This window comes from Nylanderia fulva, unplaced genomic scaffold (genome assembly GCF_048542155.1).
Source record: "Nylanderia fulva isolate GAGA-0341 unplaced genomic scaffold, ASM4854215v1 Scaffold12, whole genome shotgun sequence".
In the NCBI taxonomy this organism is placed as follows: Eukaryota; Metazoa; Arthropoda; class Insecta; order Hymenoptera; family Formicidae; genus Nylanderia; species Nylanderia fulva.
This window is the reverse complement of record NW_028189409.1, coordinates 4,430,957-4,445,413: the sequence shown is the minus strand read 5'-3', so window position 1 is coordinate 4,445,413 and position 14,457 is coordinate 4,430,957. Positions and strand designations below refer to the sequence as shown.

The window sequence follows — 14,457 nt, the reverse complement described above, 5'->3', positions numbered from 1 at the left end:
TTTTAATTGACAAAATAGGTTTCGTGGTTGCTTTTAAAAAATTGGACATAAACAAAATCTATAAATATATGATAGCATAGACAGTTATTTTGGTGATTCTTTAAATTTTATTTTATGTATCATTAAGCCATTTTAATAGTCTTTTGCTAAAAAATTTAGATAATTTTTTTATATGCATCAAATTGACTTTAAATGAGAAAAAAATCATGCGTTGTATAAGCTGAAAAAAGGAGTATTAAAATTTAATATTGTTAAAATATTAACAAGCGTAAAATGTTGCAAACCTTTTGCAAATGTAAGTTATTGAGCATATTGAGCTGCATAAATTGCAAAAGAATGCGAATGTCATTATTACGCGTACATAGAAGAATTTGCGAACTCAGCAATATTTTGAATTAAACCTAGTTTTTCGAACAACTCTTGAGTAAAAAGTAGTGCACTTTAATTAATACAATTTTTTAAAAATATTTAGTATAAAGAAAATATTTAAACATACAAAATATTTTATTTTACAAAGATCTACAAAGCATTTTTTATACATCTGTCACTTTAATATCCTTATTAAATTTTTCGTTGATGATATTTTTCAAACATCAATGTCATATTATTGCTGGCACTGTTCTTTCATTTACACATTTTTATAATCAATGCTCTTCTTCAGAATCCTAAAGTATTATTGTAGAAACGTAACGAAAAGTATGGATCAATCTGTTGATTGAGAGACGGAATTAGCGCCTGATTGTTCGCTTTGATCCTCATGATGCGGATATTAATCTGACGAGTGTCAACTTGTTTCAGAAAGAACTTGTGGAATCTTGATGACATTATCCAATAATTGCCATTGTCATTTTTCGCCCATATAATCTCGGCGACAAATTGTAATTCCTCTGGACTATAAGCGAGTATTCTAAAAGAAAGAGTATAACATATTTGAATAATTATATAACTATAATATATGTATGTAAGAACTATTTAAATATTTATATATAACTATATTTAATAATTATATGTTTATATTTATAATTATAGTTAAGTATCTAATTATAATAATAATAAATAAAATAAGAATATAATTGATACCTATTCCATAATTAATAAACTTAATAATCATCAAAATTAAAGAATAATCGAATTGAAATAAGCATTCTAAAAATATTATCTTTATCTAATATTCATTGTATCACAATAAAATTAAAAAAAAAATTTTATATTAATAAGTCTATCGTGCGACTTATAAATTAGAATATTATTACATCACTAAAAGAGTACATGAAAATGTCATGAAATATTTCTATTAATAACATTTAAATACAAGAACTAAAATATTTGCAAATTGTTTTGCGTCGTTTTTAAAATAATTAAGATAACAGAGAAACAGCAGCTAACGTCACAACTATTTTTTCCTTATGGAAAATTCTAACAGTCTGATACTATACTGCAAGTGATAATGATCTATCTGAGATACGATTTATATAATACATTCTATTTGTTGCGAACGTTATTATAAACGTTTGGAGAAGATAAAAAACCGGTTTTAAGATTTTCTTATAGATTTTGTTATTCTCGAGTATAAAAATATATTCTTAATTATATGTAATATAAATATGTTTTTAATAAAATCATGTGTGCATTTCTCTTTAGCTTTCTCACACTCTTTAAAAAAATATTCTTGAATGTTAACTTAAAAAATTTGCATTAGACCGACACATTGTGCGTTAAGCTATCAAACTTTTTGGAGTAATTTAATAGCTACAAGTCTTTTGATTAATATTTTTTCGCACCTCTGCTCATTCGTTTGCGGTTGCCATGACGCAATCGCGGTCTCAGTTAAAGGGGCGAACACGATTGTATCATCCAGAGGATTTACAGTCAGCGCCAGACCTTGACTTGACTTCCTGCCGATCAAGGTCACGGGTAACTGTTGTCCCAAAGAAAGTGGTCCGGCTTGCAACGCCGAAGTGGATACGCCGAAGATACGACTGGTCGCCAGAGGTTGATAATATACGGTTCGGTGTCTTGATGAAAATGTTATGCCCACTACGCCGTCCAGGAACTCGAAAGTGTCACTTCCGATCTGCAGAGAAACATCCTTTTAATATTTTATCATATACAAGATACAGTACTCTCCGTAAGTTTGGAAACACCTTACATTTGACAGTTAAACAATCGTATGGCGATCTGTGTAGATTTTTGTATCAATAAATCGTAAAATGTTTAAATGACATTTTTATTTATGACAGATCGCTGCCATAAATATTTAACTATAAAATGTAAAGTGTTTTCAAACCTGTGAAGAGTATTGTATGTAATAAAGAACAAATGTACATTTATAAGACTGTTTTTTGTTATCACGATTAATAATATTTCAAATAATATACTGATAAAAACATCCCATTAAGTTTATATTCTTGCATGTTACGAATATCTAATTAAAGAATATTTCTTTAGAGAATTTTTCTCTTAAATTAAGAGGATCCTTTTGACAGATCTGTGCAGATTTTTTGTATAAATAAATCATAAAATAAACATAAAATATTTAAATGACATTTTTCTTTATAACAGATCGCTGCCATGCAATTCTTTAACTGTAAAATGTAAAGTGTTTCCAAACTTATGGAGGGTGCTGTACATACAATTATAAGAAAATTCCATTGCTTCTACATATTATATGCCTTTATCTGTTATATTTTATATTTTCTGCAATGTTAATATAAATTATGTAAATAAATATAGAAAACTTTTATGACAATAAGTATTGAGCAATATTTATTACATCAGTCCATGTAATTTGAAAACAATTTTGAATCCATTATATGCCTGAGGAAAATAATGTAAAATATCAATAAATTACAAAAAAATATGATTAGTCATTTTGTGTACCGTGTAATATTTATCGAAAGACGATTGCCACAAGTGTTAGATATTAAACGCGCGATCATTTTCTATCATTATTATAATTGGTGACTAACAATAAAAATTGCATTTAAAAAATAATAATAATGTTATAAAAGAAATAGCGACGCGCGTTCTTATTTACATATGTATGTACTTGATGATCTGTCAGTGCGTCAATGCTGGAATGTGTTCCTTTACAACAAACGATCGAAAAGAAGAAAGAAACGAGCAGTTTATAGAAAGACGAAAGAATATTATTGCTGTCAATTATTTTAACATTTGTGACAAAAAGTGTTGAACGTTACGTTGTGTTCCATTGATAAAGTTTGTCTGAACTGCCTTCGATAATAATTTGATACAGTTCTATCAGAAACCTAGTATTTTTCACAGTACTTACATTCTTGATATTTTTGTTTATATTATAATTACATAAATATGTAAATAATATATAGCATATGTTGTAACTTTATTAATGCATGCTTTTTTAAATAATTAAATGTTACGCTCACTCTGTACGTTGCTTCATCTGGATTAGGATACATGGATGCATGAACAACGCGCCAGCTCCTATCCCTAACACCATCGAAGACAACAATTCCTAAAGAGATATTAGAATTTTTTTAAATTTTTGTTCAGATATTTAAAGAAAAATAGTTTTTATAAAGTTTCTTGTAATGATAACAAAAATACAGAATTCAGTTAGCTGAAAAAAATATAATTTTAAAAGAAAAAGAAATCTATATTTATCTAAATAAATAAAAAAAATAGTTGTAAAAATTTGATATTATTTACGTGTTATATCAATTTAATTAAAAATTGTGTTACCTGGGCCGAGAGTGTCTGTTATGTAGAGAAATACGTCATCACACGTTTTTGCCGAAACTTCATCGATGACAAAATTGGTCAGTAAAGTATCTGGTCTCAACACCTGAAAGAAGGCAAACAATAATACCGAAATCAATACTTTTATACATAACGATGTTTTCCAATAATTTATTGTTCACTATTGTTCAGACTAACGCACATATATACATATATGTATTAACACAAATCGATTCTATTTTGCATTTTATAAGTAGATACGTAGAGTAATACAACCGGTTTTCAATTATTCAAATTGTAAATTATTAAACGCGATTATCTTAATCATTTGTACATAGATGATTTCATTATTTCTAACATTTTTTTCATTCTTTTCTGTGTTTTTTAATTATATGTATAAGTATATATATTTATTTAAAACAAATGCACAATGCAAAAATTTGAGACCAATTGATACAAATAAGACAAATATTTGATAAGTTTTTCATTATTCAGCAACATTCTTTAAAATTTACTTTAGACAATTTTTATAATTTGTGACAAAATTCGAGACAATTCTATTTATCATAATAATAAAAAAAAATTGAATTGCAAAATGTATAAAATTATAAATAAATTTCTACCTTGGATTTTTGCGTCTATAAAAATGACTTAACAAATAAAAATATTTTGTACACAAAAACGATATAAATAATTTTTTTCTGTACATCTTCATTTATATATAACATCTTTGTTCTTTCCAATTATTTGTCCTTTTAGTTATTTTTATGTACATATATTGATTTTGATTATTTTAACTACTCAAAAATCACTTTCGGTCCTTCACAGATCGTTCACACGGCATCGAATCAATCTTTTTGCCGAATCACTTTACTCACCTGATGTGGAAGAGTGACGTATCGAACCACCTGATCGGTTTTCAAATCAAAGACCATAATTTTCGGCGGACAGACGGCCATAAAATCGTCGATCGACGTCATGACACCAGAATCAACAACCCACAATCTGTTGCAGCTGTCCAGCCTGGTTCGGTACACCGAGATCTGCTTGGTGCAATTGATCTCTCCTTTCCCAGCACCGTGCCAGTCCCACGAAGGATACGCTTGAAGCTGCGGGCTACTTCCCGAGAGTATCTTTCTGGGGAAGAAGCTCAAGGTGGCCGGCACACCAGCACGTAACCTGGGTGTACTCACGAAAATCCTGTCCCAGGCTATTTCGATACCAGTCAGCACCACATTGTCCTGTCGATATTGATTGAGGAAACCACGATCGTATGGCAGAGCGAAGTCAAGCAACTGCCATTGCGCCACGGTTTCCAGCGTTTCCGCCTTAGCTCCGATGTACAGAAACGACAATATTGTCGACAGGAACAGCACGTTTCTATTTAAAAAAAAATAATAAAAAAATAGACAAATATTTTACTTAATTTTTCTCTTTATAAAAAAAATACTATTCATTAATTAAATTATTTTTTAAACATTTTAAAATACTTTGAGAAAAACATATAGATTATCAATGCAAAAGGTTTCCGGATGGATGCCGCGTGGTTTAACAGCGTAATGCCGACGTTTCGCAAACGTTGCAATTTGCATCTTCAGGGCTGAGAGCTCCGATATTGAGCTTTCTTGTGGGTTGTGGTCCTTATATAAATTATAGGCATCCATCCGGAAACCTTTTGCATTAATGATTCCAATGGCCGCAAAAGTCTCAAAACTAGAATCAAAATATATAGATATTCAGACTATGAAAAGATAGCTTAAGAAAGGGGAAAAGGAAGATAAATTATTCTAAAATAAAGAATATATACTCTTTATCTACTTGTAGTTATACATATTTCTATATATATTAATATCTTGAATTTTTTTAATGATCCTTTTTTCTATATTTTTTATCACGAATTTCTTGCATTCATTTTTTACCTCATAATTGAAAATTTAGCTAAAATATTCGGAGCTCTATCGCAATTTGTAATAACACGAGGAATGTGAGAATAGCGTAACAATAGAACTATCACTCGTAGTGAACAAATCCGCACTACATAAGCGAGAACTATATCGGGCGTTGTGCCACCGATAGGTCCATCGATACAATACTGACTGTTCCAATTTTCCAGCATCAACCTGGGACTTGCACTAGGAGACAGGGCACCGCAACTCGAACATGTTTGTGTATAACAAGACGCATTTGTACTTTTACTCGTACGTACAATCGCTTTATCCGGGGGCAGTGCATAACTGCACGAACGAACCATTCCGAGACTAGAAATCGAACGGTGGCTAATTTCGTGAGAATCTCTCCTCGCAAGGTGGGGAGAAAAGTGATTAGTTATTATTTAATCTATCCACACCCTGTTCGTGTATTTGTTTTAACTGGCATAATCAGAGTCAATCGAAATATTTGATCGAAAGGAAATTCTTCGCGCACGAATAATTGATGCTGCGATAAGAAGAATTGGAGGATTATGAGGAATTTTTTTGTAATAACGATTTCATTAAAATTCATAACGAAGTAATACATGATATATGGTTTTCAGTTTTTATTGCTTTATTGACTTTCGCTAAGCATATTGAGAATATTATGTAATTGCTCTACCAGAAATTTTTTTTTATTAAAGTACAAATATAAATGTAATAGCATTCAAAAAATTATATATGTCTTGAGTAAATCAATTTTAAAGAATTTTGGAAAATCTATTTCTTTTTCCTATACGTGTAAGATTTAATTCAGCATTTTTCCTTATTGACATAATTTTTTATTGAAATTTAATTTTCTATTGAAAAAAATTAGAATTGTTTTCTATATAAATTTTTACACAGAATTATTTTTGTCTAAGCCTTATCAAAATATAAATTATTAATATATACATATATAAAAGCTTAGATATTATTTATATTTCAGTTTTTTTATTGACTTATGCAAGTACAATTATTTCAGTTTTTTTAATCAATTGTGGAAATTAAAATGCGTACTTTGATCCAAGAAAAACTCAATTAAAAATTAAAACCATATCGATCGTTATATGAGATGCCCCGTAACATTTATCAATATCACGCGTAATGTAATGTATTAATGTGTTTGATGTTACATTTTTTATCGCAACTTATTGAAATAGTTCAATTAGTTCAATAGTTCAATGATTGTATAATTACTCGGTTTGCGTCTTATTAAAATAAAATATGTAGAACTTGAGAAGAATTTAACTTGGAGCTTTCTTTTAAATCTCTTATTATATGTATATCTTTTCATTTCTTTTTAATTTATAATAATAATTTTTAAATTTTATTTTTTATTTATCTTATAATATTTATTATATATTATATTATTTATATATTATATTATATTATATTATTTATACATTATATTATATTATATATTATATTTTATAATTTATTTATTTTATAATAATTTTTAAATAATTTATAATAATAATTTATAAATATATATCAGACTACTATACGTTTAATTTATTAATACGTACTTAACGACTTATAAATTAATCGATTAAATCTTCTAAAGAAAGGTTCCATAATTCTTGAAAATTGCAAAAGAACTATTCGAAGCGATTAAGATGAAATATCCTGTAATAAAGCGTCGATCGCCATTAATAAAACATTATGATATTAAAAAAGCATCAAATAATGCGACACTAAATGACACTGTGTACTGAAACTATAGCATTATAATTGTTGCATAAATGTCCTTGGTTTCAATCGAAAGTGCCCGGAACTAAAGACCGCACCCATTGAATGAGATGCAATTTACGATTTGATTCAAAGGTGCGACCAAGGAAAGCGTGATGACCGTATGTGACCGTATTATTTTTCATCATTTTTCTTCTTGATATATTTATTGATATATCTAGTTTTTTTTATACAAAAATTCATATAAAAATTAACTACAAATTTAAAAAATAAGCAATATTAATTTAGGAAAAAGTGCATAAGAAAGATGTTTTTTATATTTCCTTTATATATGAATAAATTACTTCTTTATTATAGAAATATCACATGTGTGCTAAATTCTGTTTAATATATGTAAAAAAAATGACGAAGCACTTTCTTGTGTTGTTATCACGAATTCTGCGCAATGCTATACAACTGCTGATTAAAAAGCAGGCTGATATGATGTTTCGCTAACAGAGTGTACACAATCTTTAATTATCGCAACTGTGCAATTCTCAGCGCGGGATAGGGAAATGAAGCATGCAAGAGATAATGTTCGATTCGAGTCTATCGTGAGTCCGTATTGTGCACAGATCGGACTATTTTGTTGTTACTCAATATACCATGGAACGATCACGACCGCCCTCCATTCCCACGATTAACTGGAAGTGGCTCACTATCGACCTGGAACGGCGACTTGGCAAGATCGACAAATCAATTCTTAATCTACCATGGGGATAAAAGCGAGTAAATAGTTTTGGAGGACATTTACATGAAGGTAATTATCTGACGTGATAACAACCTTCGCGCCACGTGTTCCATAAATTACGTTACGCAAAGCGGAAGCGACATGTGGAAAAGAACTCGTCCTACATTAATCGTTTACTCCAGTTCTATCGAATTTTATTTAAATTTTATGACTGTTCAGAGAGAATAAAAGTGAAAAATAAAATAGCTATATAATAATTAAAAATAAAAAAATTATATATATTTATTTTATTCATATCACTACAGCTACTTCTCAAAGGACAGTTACATATTTCAATTGGATATAATATATCTTCCGAACTGATTTGATCAGTTAAATTGTAATCTGTAAACGAATAATCTCATCCTTCCCTTTTAATAGTTTATGAAGAATCTGCAACATCTTAACGGTATATTTTTAGTAGTACATTTTATTATTTTGTATTACCTCTAATATTACAATCTTAATAATATGGTTGTACATTTTCATATTTTCAAATAAAAAATCTGTGTGTACATCCCTTATAGAAATTTATCACTATAGTAACGCCAATTAATCACTTATTTCGAGTACGTAAAATACTGATATACAGTGATTAAGTACTCGAAATAAGTGATAAATTGGCGTTACTAGTAATACATTTCTATAAGGGATAATTATAATATTTCACAGTTATATTTTTTTAATGTAATATGTTTGTATAATATTACATTTCATTTACATGCAATACTTTGAGATTTTAGAGTGTTATAATATGATAGATATTTGATAAAAGTTTTGTATATTCTAAACATTGCATAACTTAATTTATACTATTAGTTTTCAGTTTTGCTAGTAGCATAATTGACTGTAATTATAATAAATTATAAACTATAATAACTTACATTTTCTTTAAAAAATTTAGCTATGTTTCTGATAAGAATTATGGAATTGGGCAGAACACCGTCAACTCTAGATCGTGTTTCTCTACCTGCGAAATAAAATGCTTTGGTGATCTTATGAAATACGAGACTCGATTTATTGTTCGTAAAAAAATAGAATTTCAAGAATTTTCCTAGTTTTAAAGCAGTTACAATACAGAACAAATTTTGAAGAAAACCCAAAGTTATTCGCCTGCGCCTTTCATTCAATAGAATAATAGAGACCTTACCTTACCTTTTTTCGCTACTCCGAGATATTTTGCACCATCGATCGACTAACCCACTAACCACTTATAGTTGTAAATCTAATTTTGATTCTCATGAAATGTGACATATTTTCATGCAGTCTGAATAAGTCGTCTGAATAAAATTAGAGTACTTATAATGCGCTCATTAATACTAATTCGTATTCATTAAATTGTAAATGTTACAATTATTATAATTATGTCGAGTAAATTTACTAATTAGAATTACAGTTCATGTGTGAATCAAGTGCGATAAAAATAATCGATAAAGAATAAATTAAAGAGCAAATACTAGTGTCGTTATAATTTATCGATGTTGAATCTGCATGAATAAAATTTTGTTTGTGCAAAAAATTACTTTCTTGTATTAAGAATATTATTTATAAAATGACATAATTTTTTGTCATAAAATATCATTATTTTATCTGACTGTCATTTATTGAACTTAAAACTACTTGCAATACTCTCAAATTCAAGTATTTTGCAATATTCGCGAAATTTAATTAAATAAATTTCAAAAAATCATTAAAACATTATGTAACCTGTAATTAAATATATTCATACTTCCATAGTATCGTATAAAACCAGAAAGGTAATTTAATCTGGAATATCCATTTTCATTAAAAGTATCGTATAGCTTCTAAGGTTCAATGTCCATCTACTCGAAGACGTGAAAAAAACAAAAATTGTATTTTAAAAGCTGCCAGTAGGATATAAGAATTTGAAAGGAAAACTAGTATGCTCTATTAAAAATCAAACTTGTTCTCGACAAGTTATTAATTCCGAACATAAGTTCCTTATAAAGAACTATCGACGCGAATCGACGTAAAAAAAAATAAAATATTATGGAAAAATCTAGGTACACACATGTACGTAATTAATTTTTTCTTTATATATCTTAATTATGCACAATGCGCAATTTGTTTTCTTTTCAAAGGAATGAAATCTACTACGTATAGTTTTGATTGAAGCAAAGAGAAAATCTCTCTTCGTGAGAAAAAGTGCGTAAAATTTTATAAAAAAAATAAGATCTGGAAAATTTTTAATGAATTTAAAGAAAGATGAGAAACATACTTATTCATAATAAAAAACGCTCGATGAATTCGCAAATTAAATTATTGAATTAACTAGAAAAAAATAAAAATATCTGAGTAAATTGATTTAATTGCTGATCTTGAAGACTTCTCTCATCGCGTGTAAAAATTGAAAAATACATATAGCGCTGCGTGTGCGAAGGAAAAGTAAAAAAACACCGAATTTTTAGAATACATTTATTTTCTTTGTTCATCGAATGTCAGCGATTGACATTTTGCTTACCATTGAAGAGTTTTTGCTTCGTCGGCTATGCAAAAAAACGCGTTGCAGCCGACATACATACATATATACATAATATTTCCTCGAGTTCGAATTTCTACAGCATTAAAAGTATGCGTGCACGTGTGTGTTTGTATGTGTATATTTTGTGTGCGTGTATAAGAGAGATCTCGAATACTGATTTATGACAATGGAGATACGACATAATCGGAGTGCGCGAGATGCATCATTTCTAGAGATGTAAACTCATCGAGAAAATTAAATACCAACAAAATGTACAATGCACCCTCTTCCTTGACTAGTGGAGTCGCCAAAATCGAGATGGCGAGATGACACTTCTCTCGACTCTACATAAGATTCAAGGCGTGATTGGCGCCGCAGCCGACGGTGCCTTGCATGTAATCCGGGAAGTTGCTCTCGAGGACGCGCATCTGTCCTCTCTTGTAATCGGGGATGATGTGCGTGGGTAGGGCGCACTCGGCGCTCGAATAGACCTGCTGGAAGTTGCAGGTCAAGAACGCGGTCTCGCTGTCCCATCTGTACACCTCGGAGCTGCCCTCGTAGCGGAAGAAGAGCGCGCTGCCGTTGTCCGTTCCCAGGATCACGAGTCTCGCGGGTTTGACTCCGAGGTCGTGCACCTTGCCCTGGGCGTTTCCGTTCCGGAGGTGATCCGTGCGGATGGAGAACAGACGGTTGCTGCCCAGGTAGGTGAAGAGCAGGCAAGTGCTACCGTCCTGCCGGTGCATCAACGCGAGGTAAAGCACGTCCCTGCGGCTGCAGTTCAGGGTGACAGCCTGCGGCAGGACCACGCGGTATCCGCGACCCGAGGTCACGTCGTACACCAGAATCGCCCTCGAGGCCGCGTCGGAGACGTAGATGAACACGCGGCCGTCCGAGTTGTAGTCCGCCACGACGTACTGCAGTCGGGACGCGGAGTTCGTCAGGCCGGACAGGTCGACGGTTTTCACGACCTAGAATGAAGAATGATCATTGTTATTTTTCGCTCCTCTTCAATTTCAATCGATCCGAAGCAGAAAAAATTATATCTTTTTTTTTACGGTCCAAATGTATTTTTCTGCCGTCTTTAAATATTAACAATGTGTCAGGAAACTCGTAAAACGAAATACAAAGGGCCTTTGTATTCGAACAATAGCTCACCATCTAACCACTTAAGATGATATAACAAGAAAGAAAAAAAGTTTAATGCCCAGCAGATGCTATATATAAAGAAGGTATAATGGTGTGGAAAACAATACAATTGGTACTTGAGTATATCTTACATTGAAAAAAAATGGTGAAAAATTATATATTGATAAAAAAAAATTAAAAATTACATTTCCTGCATTATTTTATATTTCTTTTAAAATAATTGTTTAAATCTATTCTCCTTAAAGTAGAAATAGATATAATATATCTCCGCAATTTGTTTGACAAACTAGACAAACTAGATCTTATCTCTTTCTGTCTTTAATTGGTACCTATTAATTTAATAACCATACGACTTAAGGATAAAAGTAGTACTTTAATCGTATATTTCGCGGCAATTTGATACGGTAGGGAAGGCATTTAAAATTCTCATTGCATAACACTTGCGAAAGCAAAAAAAAAGGAAAAGCAATGTAAATGAGTAATATGATTTGCGCGAATACAATGCGTGCTAACAAAATATTATATAAACAAGAGAAGCAAAAATGATTTTCAACTAATAAATTTAAATAAATAAATATACTTAGCGCGTTTTCACATAAACAACGAGTTGTGGCAAGTTTAACGAGGATATTTCTCTTATCCTTCGATGAGGTACTTTCCGGGAAGAATGGAACAACATACTCGCACTTGCCATTTTTATCGCTAATTTCAGATATATACGCAAATTATCTCACCTTGCCGGTTTTTACGTTCAGGGCGACAACCTTTGGCGGACATTTGCGTTCTGGCTGTTCGAGGGAATTTACGACACCCGTGTCCAGAGCCCACAGGATTTCCTGAGGATCCAAATAGATGTCCACGACGTTTTGCAATGCAGAGCAAGTTCCTTCTTCTTGGAGGGACCAGCAAGGGAAAGGAAGAAGACTGGCTTGACAGTTCTTATCTTTCAACGAGACTTTGGCTAAAGTCGCTGGCACTCCAGGCTTATATCTGTGAAGAAACAAATATGCTCAAATTAACATTTAGACTCTAAAGATATCATCAGGGTGACTGATTCTCTCTCTGACTCTTCTGTATTTTTTCCGGAAATATTAGCACATCTTCTCGGTAATTGAAATCGTCAAACGTTTTGTACTTATTATATTATTACAAAACACAATTTTTTTTTCAATGTCTCTCGATCAATTTATTATATCGGATAAACTTGAACCATAACTTGACACTAATTATAGCATCTATAAATACTGAACAAATTAGCCTAGTTATTAACTATAAATATATAGTTATTAAATATAAATATTCTAAATATTCGTCCTTTATGAATTGTAACGAATTACGGTCGTTGTCCGAATAATGTCGTAACGTTGTTACGAAGGTGGACATTTACGTCGCCTGACCTTTGACAAGGTCTACAACCTTGTTTCTACTACCTTTCTCTCGATCGCCGTGTTCAGAGCGAAACCCGTTACTTTCAAACGAAATATCATGAACAGACACTGCTTCATCTTTCCGCATTGGAGAAACTAGGATTACGACTTACGTCAAACGATCTCATTAACGATTTCTACAAGGACCTACGCGTGTACCGCAATTATTGACGTAACACACGTGATTCGCAACACGAGAACGCGCTTTCCTCTTATGGAAATCAGACTTGCCCAAGAAATCTGATTACCTTTTTATTAATTCTGCGATTTAAACACGAGAAACAAGTGATTTCGGTCTGTGAATCGGATATACGATATTCTTTCATCGAGATTCTTCGACCTTTTTATTGCAATCAGCGTGACTTATTGTTAAAAAAATAATAGAAATAATGATGTTAATTTTTGTGGGATTATTTTTATAGAGCAAATCTCTTTTTGTGTGTAAATTGATATTTGGTTACGTTTAAAAATTCTATTATAGTTGAGAGAAAGATCGATTTCAATCTACGAGATTGTAAATCTTTGTTATATAATTTATAATTCCTGACTGCTCTAATATTACATTTTTGTCGTTTATAAACTGACTCAATGAACTTGTTTTAGACAAACTTGTTTCAATACATGAAGATAAATGAGAGAAAGTTACAATTGTGTCATTAAAAATTTGATATAATAATGGAAAAAAATGTATTCATATTCTACTCTCTCTTATCCTAGAATAATTTTAATTCATTATTTAATACAGACGGAAGAAGACTAAATTGAAAAAAAAAAATTGTATGCAGACATAATTACACTACAGAAACATTTGTACATATATTATTAAAAATTATTTACTATCATAATTGTTTGATAAATCTGCAAATGATATATTTTCCATACCTAGGTAAAGCAAGGATGGCGTCGTCCTTGTGGATCGCAGCCCTGGTAGCCAGGACGTTCTTCGAGACGTAACGACCGCTGTTCTTAAATATGCTCTTCGTGGCTAAGCAAGGCCACTCGAAGGGTCCACCGGTCCACAGGATATTTTTCTCGTACTTTGGTCCATCGAGAGCACCGACGACCGCAACGGCGACGATTAACATCACCGCCCGTTCAAAGAGCATCCTTGCCGCGATCTTTCCCTGTCTATTGAATATACGGGACCGCGTCTCCTTTCGCGAATCAGCTGATCGAAAACTGTAAGATCCTCCGAATTGCGCCAGTTTTATAATCCTGTGATGTCGCGGCCGCGTTACGAAATACCTCGGTTTGGAAAATATTTAATCGCGATGC

General features: G+C 31.3%; 2 protein-coding genes across 2 annotated transcripts; both read right to left on the bottom strand.

The window, feature by feature from the left end:
• Positions 1–553: 553 nt before the first annotated feature.
• Positions 554–5,968, bottom strand: LOC114935248 (dopaminechrome tautomerase). Its single transcript, XM_085490311.1, has 6 exons — positions 5,637–5,968; positions 4,596–5,097; positions 3,721–3,823; positions 3,405–3,493; positions 1,782–2,074; positions 554–907 (listed from the first exon to the last, which is right to left on the bottom strand). Exons 1-6 carry the CDS (start codon positions 5,966–5,968, stop codon positions 658–660), a joined length of 1,569 nt encoding a protein of 522 aa, XP_085346437.1. The 3' UTR covers positions 554–657.
• Positions 5,969–10,750: 4,782 nt separating this feature from the next.
• Positions 10,751–14,375, bottom strand: yellow-g2 (L-dopachrome tautomerase yellow-g2). The gene is made up of 3 exons (XM_085490377.1): positions 14,065–14,375; positions 12,490–12,745; positions 10,751–11,577 (listed from the first exon to the last, which is right to left on the bottom strand). The coding sequence occupies exons 1-3, from the start codon at positions 14,286–14,288 to the stop codon at positions 10,954–10,956; spliced, it is 1,104 nt and encodes a 367-aa protein (XP_085346503.1). The 5' UTR covers positions 14,289–14,375; the 3' UTR covers positions 10,751–10,953.
• Positions 14,376–14,457: the final 82 nt, after the last annotated feature.